The sequence below is a fragment of the Hypanus sabinus genome, chromosome 4 (genome assembly GCF_030144855.1).
Source record: "Hypanus sabinus isolate sHypSab1 chromosome 4, sHypSab1.hap1, whole genome shotgun sequence".
In the NCBI taxonomy this organism is placed as follows: domain Eukaryota; kingdom Metazoa; phylum Chordata; class Chondrichthyes; order Myliobatiformes; family Dasyatidae; genus Hypanus; species Hypanus sabinus.
In genome coordinates, this window is record NC_082709.1 from 152,452,579 (window position 1) to 152,468,245 (window position 15,667).

Here is a 15,667-nt window from a genome sequence, read left to right on the forward strand (position 1 = left end):
CTCAACACTTGTGGGGTGGATTGGGCTACAATTTTCCTTAAACTTGTCAGCCCAGACATACAGGTATAAATATTCACATCTATATAAGTAGACCAAAGATTGGGTGATCCTACAGGAGTAAGTGTATAACTTACCTCCTGACTTTCCTTTTCGACCATTACAAGGGAATAAGTCAGAAATCTACAGCCCTTTGCCTGGATGAACACAACTGCAATAACATCCTAGAAGTTTAATGTCACCTAACAGTGACAATTTCTAGTTGGATAGTAGCACAGCAAGATATCCAAAGCATGTAACAGAAATACTACTTGTACAAACAAAAAATGAGTATGATCATTTGGTAAAATGTAGACAAAAAAAGTTATTTGTTAAAGAGACAAAATAGCAGAAAGACAGAGAAGTCTGGAAAGGAATTCATGAATTTTGACTCTTGGATGAATGTGAAACAATTGAGTTTAAAGATGATCAGGAGTCCAGAAATAGAGGGGCACTAATATCTTATGCTGAAGAATATTGCAGAAATGTAGACTATCAAAATGGATGGTATTGAAAGCATGAATGGGAGCCAATTAGGTACAAGGGCTGCATAAGTAACAAGGTCATTGAGGGTTTATTATGACTCATGTGGAACTGGAACTATTTATGCTTCTAATTTTTAATAAAAGGTTTTATTTTGAAAGGGAAAAATTGATTAACAGCATGGAAGAGTCCTAGGCAGGGCAGATATCCTTTGTTAAAGGACATTCTTTTCCACAAATTGGGCACATCAATCATCATGTATTTAACTTATTTCTCTTATGCATGTTGTCTCACTCCATCCAAACTATTTTACATGAATCTTGAAAGTACATCATTTAAAATTCTAAAATAATTACCATTTTATTATGAGCTAGAACACGATTTAGACTATTATTAGTGCTAGCTGTTCTATGTATCTGAAGAAGAATTGCTTGAAGGTTTTGAGGAGGCTGACCCATATAATCACATTTGCTTTTGGTTTCCATTACATTTCTACCACAAACCTTAATATATCCATACTATATATCTATCTCTACACCTATCCTGTGTACTATTTCATCACTATCTGTCCAAGCTCTGATGTGACAGTTGCAGGTGATTCTTGGTTATTTTTGATGATTCATCAGTTATTGGAAGTAACACTAACTTTTGCCATCTGATAGAATGACCAACTATGCAAATGTTGACTGAAGTGATGAAATGCTCACGGCTGATGTGTAAATAGAATTGCATAAAGTTCGAACATTGACGTAGGTCACATAATTTCCAGCTAAAACCAGGTGTTCTAATTATTTTATTAATCTCTTTGTACCTCATGACATATGCTATCTCTTTGTCCATCTGTCAAGTCTGGTGTTTTTAGGATTGCATTGTTTTTGTCTCAGAATATTAATTTTGGAAGTGAATTTTACATTCTTATAAGGAAGTGTCATGTAAACAAAAGAATGCCATTCTGTCCCTTCCTGTCAGGAACAAGTAGTAGGAAGGAGGAGCAAAGGCCCTAAATGTATATAATAATAGACAAAGACAACAGACCCAAGTGGTAAGAAATAAAACAGAAAATGCAGGTCAGGGAACGTTTGTGTAATCAGAAGTAAAGATAATGTTTCAAATGATTAACCTTACATTATTTTAAAAAAAGTAATAGTCAAGACTAGCAAACAAGACATGCAAGCAAATATACACAGAACAATTCATGATACATTGGCAAAAGTTAGGTAGGTCAACAGAAGGTTAAAAACAGAATTATAGAAGAAATGCTAAAAGAGAACCCAAAGTTTAAAGATGAGGTCTTCTAATAGTGCAGTTGGTTTTGAAGACTGGAAAAGCAGCATGAGGCATCAACAATAAATGTTGAGGTTTACAGTTTACTGTAGAGAGACAGTGCAAACCAACATTTGATTGAAGAATAGACAATTACAATACACATTGCTGCAGGCTTTCCATTATAAATATTTAAAAATTATGTCATTCTTGAAGAAGCAATTTATTGCAGGTCTTAAGTGTGTTGTTACTTTAACTTTACAAGTGCACTCCATTATCCTAGCAGAAGATTAATGGCAATTGGAAGAAAGATTGTTAATTTTAGCTTTTCTCCAGCAATGTTGGTATGCAAAATTAATACCAATTAATAGATGTGAAAGATATGAGAAAACAGGACATTGAACAAGGAGAATAGGGAACCAGAGACTATAAAAGGTAAATATTTATGATCAGCATTAATGAGTTAACTGACCCGTGCAACATCTGTCAGGAGGTAAGGTACATATAAAATAAGGATGCAGTAACAAGGACTGTGCATCTGCTCCAACCAAAATTAGTGGAAAGCAACATAGTTCTCTAAATTGCAGTGTGGCAGCCTGTAGGGAACTGGTCTAGCACAGTGATGTCAATCAGCACACGATTGACAATCAATGACATTCATGCACTAGCTATGCACTCAAGTCTAGAACAATCTCTGATTGTTGCATAAAACAAGATGTATTTTTGTTGGATAGATGGAAAGATTTGAAATTAAAAATAATATCTAATTTTAGTAAATAAATTTAGAAGCAGGATTAAGCATTAAGCCCTTGAATTTGTCCTCCCATCCATCTACATCATGACTGAACTGTACATTAACTTTTTGTCCATTTATAGATTGGGGTGCAATAGCATAACCAGAATGTATAACCTTTCCCTTATATCTTGTATGCAATTATTGATGAACTACTGCTGCAGAATAGCTGGTGATGATATACCCAGAGTGCTCTTGAATAGTAAACTCCCGGATTTAGACCTCCTGATAATATATGAGCAGCAATACATTTCTAAATCAGAATAGAGTGTGACATGGAAAGGAATCTTCTAGAGCATATGCTTGTTGCCCCTTTATTCTTATTTGTTGGAGATTGTTGAGTTGGAATGTACTGTCAAAGAGGTTCAGATAAATAACTTCACGACATTTTCTGGATGATAGCCATGGTTCACCAGTGAAAGACTGAATTGTGATGGGGTTCCAACTAGTTAGGCTGCTTTTGGTTTGGGTGATGTTAGCCAAATGTTGGAACTGCATTCATCCTGATAATTGAAAGTATTCCACCAGCCTGCTGATGTTGTAAATTGCCCATAGTAGTTAATGGAAATGTGGGGAGAATAAGTCATAGAGAAAATGAGTGGAGAATGAATTACTCTGATCTCAGTGGGCCAAGTGGTTGGTTTTTATGACATAATAAAATTGGGACTTAAAGAAAGAGTCACTCACTACAGAATATCCAGTCTTGTCATTGTCTTGTGTCTGCTCTATTTGCATCCAATTAAGTTTCTAATCAGAGTTAGTTAGGATGCTGATAGCAGTAAATTTGATATTAATTATTGATGCACCATCAATAACTCACACTGAGACGTAAGGCGAGATATCGGCTTTTATTGACTGGAAGAAGGAACCAGGAGTGAGTGTCTATCATACAATGTCCTGGAGACTGAGGCCGAGCGTCAGGCCTCAGATCTCCTTTATACAGGGGCCTGTGGGAGGAGCCACAGGAACAGTCAGCAGGAGGCGTGTCCAGACAGGCACATAGTTCACCACAATTATGTTGAACTTGGTGGTTAGATACTCAATTTGCTGACACTTCCATGGCTAAATGTTTTTGCCACCCATCACCTATGCCTAGATGTTGATGAATTTTGCTGCAAATATGCATCCATTGTAGTTCTTATAGTTCCAGTTAGAATTGAACATTGTGTTGTCATTAGTAAAACATCCCCACTTCTGATCTACTCATGAGCTGGATCTCACACATTATCATATGCTAGCATGATATCAGAGCTGGTGACTCTCAGCTTGCTTGAGAAATTCAACTCTTGTTTGTGTCAACCTGCACAAGTGTTCGTGGACTTGCTGAGTTCTTCCAGCATTCTGCTTCTGTTCAGGAACATATTGAAACCCTGCCAAGGCAGTGGAAGGAGCACAGTACTACACAGACCACTTACCCATTCACCCTGTCAGCCACCACCTGCCCCATCCAAGAATGAGTATAATGTTCCCAAAACTAGAATACGCAAAACTAGACTGGAAGTCAACTTAGTTTCTTGAGAAACTACCAATGGTAGAAGACTGCTTGGTTGTCATGTAGATGGCAGTGTTGTATGTGTGTGGAACAATGTGTTAGGCTCTAGTGCAGGGGTCAGCAACCTTTACCACTGAAAGAGCCACTTGGACCCGTTTCCCACAGAAAAGAAAACACTGGGAGCCGCAAAACCCGCTTGACATTTAAAATGAAATAACACTGCATACAATGTTTTGTTTTGCCTTTATGCTATGTATAAACAAACTATAATGTGTTGCATTTATGAAATTGATGAACTCCTGCAGAGAAAATGAAATTACATTTCTGCATGCAACAAAAACATTTTGAACTCCGAAAAAAAGACGTTGGGTTGAAGGTTACTTTTAAGTAAAATACTCAACGTCTATTTGAGTCCTTCTTGTATTTATGAAAAACGCCAAACTTAAATTTGCCGCCAGCAGCAAACCAAAAATAACGTCAGCCAGCTGTCAACCTGAAAAATAAAAGGACTATTTCACTGAACAATGAAAACATATGAATATACGTAAAATAATAGGCAATTAAAATATTTATCATACTTGCTCAGGTTGACTCACACCTGACAATGCAGTCGTATTTAGTAGGGATGGATCGATGCTTAGGGGAGTGACCGGGAAGGATAATGTGTTTTTTTCCTCTCTGAACTCACAGAAGCGTTTCCCAAACGATGTTTGCATTGCGATGATTGCAGAATGTAAATACTCCGAATTTATCATGTCGTGACCTTGTTTGAACTCTCTCAAATTGGGGAAGTGAGACAATGTGCCTTTCTGTAAATCTCTGGCAAGCAACGTCAACTTGCGCTCGAATGCCAAAACATCCTCCAACATGTGCAGGGCTGTACGTCCTTACCCCGTTGAAGAGCTGTGTTCAGCGTGTTCAGGTGCGCTGTCATGTCTACCATGAAGTGTAGCTTTTCCAGCCACTCTGGCTGTTCCAGCTCAGGAAAGTTGAGCCCTTTGCTGCCCAGGAAAGTTTTCACTTCTTCCAGACACGCGACAAAGCGTTTCAGCACCTCCCCTTTGGACAGCCACTGGACTTTGTTGTGCAGCAGGTGCCCCATCAGTAGCTACTGACACCAGATGGGTGGTCTTTATTCCTTTGGCTCTTAAACAATTCAAGACAGCCTCACAGATGTCCTCCCCCCGTGTTTGGTCTTTTAGAGGTATCAACTCAATCAGTTCTTCCTGTGGCCCGGCAGAGTTTACATACCGGCAGAACAACGCTATTTGTTCAATATCACCTTTGTCTTTAGACTCGTCACAGGCAATCGAGTAGGCCACAGCTGAATTGATGTCTTTAATTTGCTGTCTTGTGATGTCTTCTGCCATTTTTATGGTTCTGTCTTTGACAGTCTTTGCAGAGAGGGGCATATCCCTGATTTTCTGCACAATTTCACTCTTGTTTTTAAAGTCCGTGAATAGATGTTCTGAAATCTTAATGAAAGATTCTTTTATATATTCACCATCTGTAAACTGCTTCCCGTGCCTGACTATTTCCTGAGCGTCAATATAACTGGCGTATGTCGTTGATTTTCCAGACTTCATCCATTTCTGGAAATGATTTTTGCTCAGATCAACCTTCCGCATCAGTTCCGAAACGGCTTTTTTTCTCTCATCTCCATCCGGATATTTTTGAGCAAAGGCTGCGTGTTTATTCTGGAAATGCCTTGCGACATTTGACTTTTTGTTGTTTGCTAGTTTCTCATTGCATATTAAGCATACCGGTAAACCAGTCTCGTCAACAGTGAAAGCAAATGAATCTGTCCACGTATCATTAAACGTTCTGTTTTCTTCAGTCACTTTTCTTTTTTTAGAATTCTCCATAGTTGGCTTACCTTGGATCGAAAAATTAAAGAAATCGCGCACTGGCGGGTGTCAGGTATTGGCAGTGGTGACGTATATTAATAGCGATAAAAACAAGTTGTAGCGGTGTGCTCACGCAGTCAGTAAACTGCAGTCGAATAACTTTATTCGAACTAAACAGCCTTGCTTTTAAGCCTCCCTCAACCCAGCCCCCATGGACGCAGATGCTGCAAAAGACGCGTACTCACAAACCCCCGTAGGCTATCTCCCTTAGCCGGAATGCTGGCTAATTGTGAGCCGTTTCGGATGTGCCAGGAAATGTGTCGCCACACTTAGATTGTACAAGATCACCATAATCTTCAAATTTAGAATTACATTTCAAAAGCTAACAAACTAACATAAAATACATTTTAATTAAATACTGACCAATTATTTCCCAAAGCCACAGGGAGCCGCAGCACAGAGGTGAAAGAGCCACAAATGGCTCGGGAGCCGCAGGTTGCCGACCCCCGCTCTAGTGACTCACCTTTGGTTCATATTTGTAGATGTCCTTACCTAATGAAGTAACTTTGCTTTCGCAGGTCAACCTACATGCCCTTTTGAGGAGAGGATTCTGAATTTATATTACTCCATCTATAGAAAACTGCTTCTAAATAATTGAGCTTTAATTTTAAGATTATTCCAACCTGTTTTAAATTCCTTCTCTGGAAGAAGTATGTTTTACGGATGCAAAACTTACTTCCTAGTGTTCTTGTTTTTGGCTAACAGAACTGCCAAGTTGCTATCAAACCATGTATAGTGTGGTGAATCAGTTAGATGCTACATTGTTAAAGGCCTTTGATGCAGGTAACATCTACCTTTTGTGTTATTCATACAATTTTGGGTCTGAACCTCATCATGGGCAATGCCTTCAGCAACAGTCACTGCAAAGATTGTTAGCTGTGTTTCCTATGGACAACATCATGTCACTAAGTCTGAACATTGACCCCTATCTTGTATATCATCTTATTCTGCTGGAATGATCTGAAATATGATGGCATTGTGTGGTGCTTGACATCTGAAGTATGGGCTTGAAACTTGAACCAGAGCTGAAAGATTGAGAATAATCTGAACTTAATATTGATCAATCAAAACTTTTGATAGATAATTGTGATTCATGATGGAATTGGTGAGATACATCAAGTGAAGATAAATTTATTAACCTTGAGGTCAGTAAGCTTCCTTTATTCAGCTCCCTGGCTCTGTTTTCTTTGCGTTGACTACTACAGTAGCCTTTTCCCCCTTCCTTCTAAGAGTTTGGCTGAGGGCTATTTGACTCATTTAGTAGACAGCAAGAAGGCAGTCTCCAATCAGTATGGATTTCATCCCCCACCATAAACATATTTGCATTTTATTGAATCTTAATGCAGTACAAATCCCAGTTAGCTCCCACATATTTTCTTCTAATCTATTGGGGTTACGAAGCTTTATTAGGCATATTTAAAACTCTCTATTTACTCTGTGTGCTTTCACTGTGCTGCCCCCTCAGACCCATAACCCTCATACACTACTCTCCATTGCTGATAAAGTTTTTCTGTGATTGTCAAAGCTGTGTTCATTGCTCCAATATAATCTAATGTAATACAAATTTAAATAAATAATTATAATAATATTCCACATCGTGCATTAAAAGAACTCTTTAAATGTGTAAACTCGGAGAGTTAGATGCTAATCAATGATAAGGAACATTTTTTGTGCTTTTATCCAAGTGACATTTATCCTGTATGCACAAACAACCAGGATAAAGAATGAAAACGTTATAGAAATTTACAAAGTTTACTCCTTTTATTTTGACCCTTAATTGTGGAAGCCCCCTTGTGAAGTCTATCATGCTTGCTAGAGTTGTTGGTTAGGAACTGTTGTTAAATGGGAAGAAGCAATAAAGGCTGACTTCATTTCATTGTTTTCAGATGCTGCATCTTGGCAGGTGGCAAAGTTGCTTTAGGGGTGTCGCTGATCTTTCTCAGCATCCATCTATGAATTCAGAGTGTTCTGCCCAGTAGCGATTTCTTGTACAGTTTTTGTTCCGACTAAGATTCTCTTTTAATTGATTCAATTGAGTCAAGATGGTGAGAAAATATTTTCATGGAGGGATTCCAAGCAGAACCACAGATTGTAATCTTTTATATGGGTGTGTTAATGCTTTTATAAATTAAGTTTTTTTTTGAAAACTTTTGTTATGAAAATTATACATTTTTTTGCAGGTCTACAAAAACTCACCCTGGCCCTGTTGTTCATTTAAGTGACAGTCCAAGGGACGAAGGGAAAGTAAGTAAGAAAGAATATTTTTTTTCTGATATTTTGTTCTGTCAAGGAACGGAAGAGTTATTTGGACACTTGAATTTCACTACAAAAGTAACAAATTCACAATATTAATGCCTTATTTAGACAGACACACAGACAATGTGCAGAAAATGGGATTAATTAAATTGGCATTATGGTGAGCATAGTCCTAGCTTGCTGTACTTGTATTCCAGTTATAATCTTATTGCTTTGCAGTAAATAATGAAATCTGACCACAAATACCAGGTAAAATTATGGCATCAATTCCTGCTTTCTTAATGTCGGTCGCAGTCAGGGATTTTAGCGACCATGAGCTGATTGAGCAGATTTATGACACATAGCAAACCAAGGAGGGAGCAACAATAACTTTTGCTGCCAATTTAGTTTATTGAGCCCTTCTGGCTCATGAGCCTGTGCCACCCCAATTATATCCATTACACCCACCAATTGTACCCATGTGACCAATTAACTTACTAATCTGCATGACTATGGAATATGGGAAGAAACTGGAGCATCCAGAGGAAACCCACGCAGTCATGGGGAGAACATACAGACTCACTGCAGACAGCAGTAGGATTGAACCCAAGTTACTAGCATTGTAATAGCATTATGTTAACTGCATTTTACAGAGAGCAAGCTAGAGTTCAGATCATAAATTGAAATATCATTAAATAAAATCAAATTATTATTTTAAGTGACATGGAACTTGAACGAATTATTCTAAAGGTATACAACTGACATACACAAAATTAGATTTTCAGCGCCAGAGGAATTGTTCATTTGTAATTATGAAATGGTGCACCATTCAATATTTATTGAACTCTTCAATTAATAAAAGATGCCATTTACAAGGAGAATAAAATATTGAAGTCTGTATCAGTTCACTAATTTACATTGACTGGCTCAGCAAACTCTAAGGAATAGCAGAAATCACTGAAACAACCTCTGTGTTTGTGTGTGTAGCCACCAACAGTGTGCATATTCCAGAAGCAGCTGTTGGATTTGTTGTAAATCCAATTACGAATCTTAGGCTGCAAGTGGGCTTCACCACACATTTCTGTTTTAATTTAGGTAAAGATGACATTCTGATAAAAATACGTAATTTTAAGGAGACACAAGACTGCTGATGCTGTAATCTGTAGCAAAAATCAAACCACTGGAGGGATTCAGTGGGTCAGGAAGCATCTGTGAAGGAAAAGGCCTGATGTAGGTGTTCAACCTGAAACATCAGCAACCCTCTGTCTCCACAAATTCTACCTGAACCACAAAGTCCTTTCAGCAGTTTGGTTTTTTGTTCCTTCAAAATTAAGGAGATCTTTGTAAAAATTTATTGATTTGGATATATTAATATTGCTAACACTTATGATTAGAATCAGCAGCATTCAATGATTAAAACTGAAGGAGGTTCCACAGATGTTGTTAAATGTGAAAGTCTGGGCCAGCCAAGATGGTTAGTTTTGCTGGAACTCTGCAGCATTATACTGGAGAATAACCTTGAACCCTACAGGACAAACCTCGGGCTGGTTCCATGACCCCAACTAATTTCAATAAGGTTTGAAGAGAGGGAATTTCAGAAGTAAAAGGAAGGTTGAGTTACCTTTTAACTAGTTTGGTATCTTTAATGGTTTTAGTTAATTAGTGATGCTTTATTTTTTAGTTAACATTTGGGATAAAAGTTCACTTTTAATCTGTTTAACATTCTTGATTTAAAAAAAATTTAGATCTGGGGAAACCAGGCAAACAAGTGAATCAAAATCTAGGTCTTCTCACTGTGTTGGCCTAAACTTTCTAAACCATACTTTTGGAATGTGTGACACAGATAACTACCAAGGGAAGCTCACTGCCACCAGTTTCTATAGATGTCTGGGACTAAGCCTTATGATTATTTCATTCTCGCAATAGATGTAAATGCCATATTTTACTTGAGATTACCCAATATGTGTTCATCATTTCCATTCTAGTTATATTTTAATACGGTAGATTCAAATTAATTGGGACACATCAGGGCCAGTACATTTTGGCCCGCTTAAGTGGCTATCCCAATTAGCCACAGTTTCATGGAAAAAGCTTTAAAAAGGCAAACTGCCATTTAATTGAGCAGCAAACTATATATTTAAATGAAATACAAAACAAATTAGAACACTGCCAATATTACTGCAGTACTATAAAACTGTGTATTAATTCCTAATAGTTATCAACAAAGGAATTCAGGTTGTGAATGCTGCAATGTTCTTTTGATTTACTGTCCATGAACAAAATCATTGCAGACACCTAGCACAGATAATGGACTGCCTTTGTTACCTTCCTGCATGAAGTAGTGTCAAAAATCACTGCTTTTTAATTGTTGTCCACTGGCCCAGATGAATAACATAATACAAGTTTTTGCAACTGGTATTGGTTAAAAACTGTTAGCTCTAAGCACAGTGTAATGTCTAATGGCTACACAAGTGCACACGACTGATGATAGTTACAAACTGTTGCATCCTCCAAATTTTCATTTTCATCGTAAAGTTCAAGCTGATTGTTAATAGCTTCAAATTCTTCATAGTTCCTAACTTGTTGAGGTAATGAAATTGTTTCATTTTCATTCCTGGCCCCTTTTTGCATCTCCAAGCCTGAATGCTTGAAACTGCAGTGAGCAAAACAGTTCTGAATTGTCTTATTGCTTATTTCTCCCCAGCAATCAGTGACAAAGATCACTGATTTTTCGACACAATCAGAGCAACCGGCGCTATTTAAAAACTGTTCTAAGTACAGTCTAGTAGCTAATGGCCACACAAGTACATGCAACTGATGCTGGTTAGAAACTGTTCGGCAATAGTCTCCTGTCCCAATTAAGTGGCATAGTCTCCCAAGTAAACAAAGGTAATCCTGGCTAATTTCTCAATTAGTTTTTACTCTTTAAGGGTTGTCTCAAATAAGTGGCCTAGTTATCCAATGGCCCAATTAACCGAAGTCCACTGTAAATAGTTTCCACTTGACCCACCTAGTCTACTTTAATTTACAATTATGCAACTATTTACCAGCTTATATTTTATTTAATCCACTGGCTTGCTAAAATACTTTATCCCAATAGCCTTTTGCATAACCTTTTTCCTTTAGTTATTTTTTCAGAATTGACTTGAAATTTTGGCTACATCATTATCTTAGGAAACAATTAATCATTATGCAATCTAATATTCTCCCTAGTAATTTTGAAAATGCCTGTTGATAATCTAGCCTTTCCTGATAGAGGGCATATTCGGCTCATGGCTGATCTGATTGTAGCCTTTTCTCCATGTTCCATTTACCCATGGGAACTTTTCACTCCTTTGCTGAAAAGGTATTCATCGACCAATGCCTCGCCATATTCAATGGTGCTTTTTCCATTCCTCTTTGAGGGAGGAAACTTCAAAGACTTGTGATCCTCTGTGAAACATAAGCTTTCTCCCATTTTTTTCTTAAATAGGCAAAACCTTATTTTTAAGTGGTGACATCCTAGTTTTATATTCTCCCACAAGAGGAGACATCCTCTCCATATTTACCATGTCAAGATTCCTTTGGCTAGTTCATGCTTGAATCAAGTCCCCTCTCACTCTTGTACATTTCAGCATATGCAAGCCTGTCCTACTCAAACTTCCCTCACTCGACCATATATTCTTTCCACATATCAGTCTCATAAATCTTCTTTGAACTGCTTCCAGCTCACCAACATCCCCCTTTAAATAACTAGATCAACACTGTACATATTACTACAAGTATGGTCTCACTGATGCCTTGTACAACTGAAGCCTAATCACTTGTAGTACATACCAACAAGTTTTCTTTTGTAAATTGTACACCAGAATGCCCAAATCTCTGCACCTTACAGCTCTGCAATCTCTCATTATTTACATAATAATGCTTCTTATTTTTCACTTTTTCACACATTATATTTCTGTTCTCAAGTGTTTACTCACTCACTTAACCCTCTGCTGCCTCCTTAGATCCTTATTGCAACTTATTTTCCTATCCACCTTTTGTCTTTAGCAAATTTTACGATACTTTTGAGCTGCACTAGCCTATAATTTCTAGCAATTACATACTGTAAGAGCATGTTACATTATTGTCACTTGTTCATTGATATATAATAAGGTATAACTAACAAAAATTTCATTAATTCTTATTAGGGAATCCAAAGTAAGCAGGCACTTTTGTAGGAGTTTATCTAACCAGATTACCATCCACATGGTAGTTAATGTTATGTTGTGCCCTCCAAATCAGTAATCAGTGTTATAGGAAACCTGTTAGTTTGTCTGAAAAGTTGTAAATTATGTTATTTTTGTTTCCATTGAAGTCAAGTGGAGTAACATGGTCATGATTTGTGGCTGTTGCAATCAGACTAATAGTAACTTTTAATATGCTTAGACTTGATTTAAAAGTTCAGGAGCATTTTTGCATTGGGTGGATGGCTGCTGCACAGTGTATTTTGGTGGTGAGCGCACAGGTTGATATCTATTCAGGGAAGATGATGGAAAATGTTTCTGAATAATTAAAGGAACTGTAGTTTAATTTTCAGTGTGTTTGGGTTGTGGAGAAGATATATTACCATGAAAAATATCTCTAAACAGTAAAAATAGAAGACAATATGTTAGCTCGACTGGACAGAATGAGACCAAAATATAGAAAGGTCAGTATTTAGGAAGGAAGCCAAAAAGTAAAAAGAAAAGGAAAACTGCTAATGGAAGAAAAGATCAATGCAATAGTGAGGAAGGAGGCTAGCTTAGGTGTATAATCTGTAAGGATAGAGCTAAGAGATACCACCAGACAGTGTACAGACCCACAACTTGTAAAGTGGATGTTGGAAGTGGAATGAAATGAAATTAAAAACATAGAATGAGGGTACAATTGTAGTCTTGGGTAGCTTTATTTTACATATGGATTGGGCTAATTGAACAGCTAACAATACTGCGGATGTGGATTTCCTGGAGTGTTTACAGGATGGTTTTCTAGACTGTTACATTGAGGAGCCAACCTGAAAATAGACCATTAATAGAACTTACATAATGGGAAGGGTGTGGGTAGGAGTGATCATAATATGATAGAATTCTTCGTTAAGATGGAAGGTGAAGCAGTTAATTCTGTGACTAGACCCAATATCTAAATAAGGAGAACTATGAGGGGAAAACTGGCTAAGATAGATTAGGAAATGTTATTTATGGGGTTGACTTGGATGAACTACCACAACTGTTTATTCCTGACTGGCACAAAATCGAACAGGAAGGATGGTATAATTGTGGCTAACAAGGGAAATTAGATCCAAAGGGGAAACATAAAGTTTGGCTTGAAGGTTAGGACACAGTTTAGAACTCAGCAAAAGAGGATCAAGGAATTAATTAAGAGGGAAAAGTAGAATATGAAAGTAAACTTAGAAAGAACATGTAAACTGACTGTAAAAGCTTCTTAGGAGAACAAGATTACTGATGACAAATTTGTGTTACTTGCTGTCAGAAGCACAAGAATTTATAATTGTGAGTAAAGACACAACAGACTAATTGAGCCAAGACTTTGGTTGTGTTTTTGCAAAGGAGGATGAAAATGACCTTCCAGCAACATTAAAGAACCCAGCTCTAATGAGAAGCAGGGGCTGAAGGAAATGAGTATGAATAGGGGAATCAAGTTGGAGAAGTTGGGATTGCCAAGACAACTCATTAGCCAGCATTTCAGTACTGCGAAGGAAGTGGATGTAACAGCGGCCATTTCCCAGCATTCTCTGCACTCTGGATCATTCCTTATGACTATTTTTTCTTGATTAGTCAGGGCATTAAACATCATGGAGAGAAGGCAGGAGAATAGGGGTGAGAGGGAAAAAAATTAGTGCTGATATAATAACGGAACAGACTTAGACATAAGGCAAACGAGCTGAATTTGGCCATTCAGCCTGTCTAATATGATCTGCTATCCACTCATGGTTGATTTATTATTGTTCTCGGACCTGTTTTTCTGCCTTCTCCCTGCAATATTTGATGCCCTGACTAATCAAGAGCCTATCAAACTCTACTTTAAATATACTCAATGACTTGGCCTCTATTGCCAAGGAAATGAATTTGACAGATTCAACACTCTCTGACTAAAGAAATTCTTCCTCATTTCAGTTCTCATCTAGGCCTTTCAATAATCAATAGGTTTCAATGAGATCTCCTTTATTCTTCTAAACTCCAGTGAGTATAAGCTCAGAGCCATCAAAGCTACTCATACTTCAACCCTTTCAGTCCCAGAACCATTCTCGTGAATCTTCTCCTTAACTTCTCTAATGCCGGCACCATCTTTTCTTCGATAAGGTGCCCAAAACTGCTCACAATACTCCAAGTGTGGTCTCACCAATGTTTTATAGAACCTCAGCATTCCATCCTTACTCTTATATTCTAGTCCTTTTGAAATAAATGCTAAGATTGCATTTGCCTTCCTTACCACTAATTCAACCTACAAGTTGACCTTTAGGAAATCCGAAGTTTCTTTGCACCTCTGATTTTTGAACCTTCTCCTCATTTAGAAAATAGTCAACATCTTTATTCCTTCAACAAAGTGTATGACAAACTTTCCTACACTGTATTCCATCTGCCACTTCTTAGCTCATTTTCCCAATTTGTCTAAGTCCTTCTGCTGACTCAACCTGCCACTCCACCTATCTTCATATTATCTGTAAGCTTGACCTCAGAGCTATCAATTCCATCATCCAAATCATTGACATATAACATGAAAAGAAGGGGTCACAATCCCAATCCCAGTGGAGCATCCAACCAGAATAGGTCACCTTCATACCAACCCTTTGCCTCCAGCATCATTTTCCAGCATTGCAATATCCACTTTTGCCCCTCCTTTACTCTTTATATATCTGAAAAAAACTTTGGGTATCTTCTTTTATGTTATTGGCTTTCTTACCTCCCCATTTCATATTTTCTCTCTTTATGGCTTTTTGGTTACCTTCTACTGGTTATTAAAAGCTTCCTAATCCTCCATTTCCCCACCAATTTTTACTATATGACATACCTCTGTTTTGCTCTTATGCTGTCTTTGACTTCCTTTGTCAGTCATGGTTGTATCATTCTCCCTTTAGAATACTTATTCATCTTTGGGATATATCTATACAGTGCTTTCTGAATTGTCCTGAGAAAGTACAGCCATTGTTGTTCTGTCTTCATCCTTGCTTGTGTCCCCTTCCAATCAACTTTGGTCAGGTCCTCCCTCATGCCTCTGTAATTCTGTTTACTCCACTGTAAAACTGATATCTCTGACTTTGTCTTCTCCCTCTCAAACTGCAGGGTGAATTCTAAGATATTATGATTGCTGCTTCCTAACGGGTTCCTTTACCTTAAGCTCCCTTATCAAATCTGGTTCATTACACCCAATCCAGAATTGCCTTTCCTCTAATGGGCTCAACCACAAGCTGCTCTAAAGAGCTATCTTGTAGGCATT

General features: G+C 37.6%; 1 protein-coding gene across 1 annotated transcript in view; it reads left to right on the plus strand.

Moving 5' to 3' along the window:
* The window catches only part of stxbp5l (syntaxin binding protein 5L), a 353,464-nt gene that overhangs the window by 129,538 nt on the left and 208,259 nt on the right, over positions 1-15,667 (plus strand). The window contains exon 6 of the mRNA XM_059968451.1: positions 8,155-8,218. Coding sequence (XP_059824434.1) covers positions 8,155-8,218 — 64 coding nt within the window. The remainder of the gene's footprint in view (positions 1-8,154; positions 8,219-15,667) is intronic.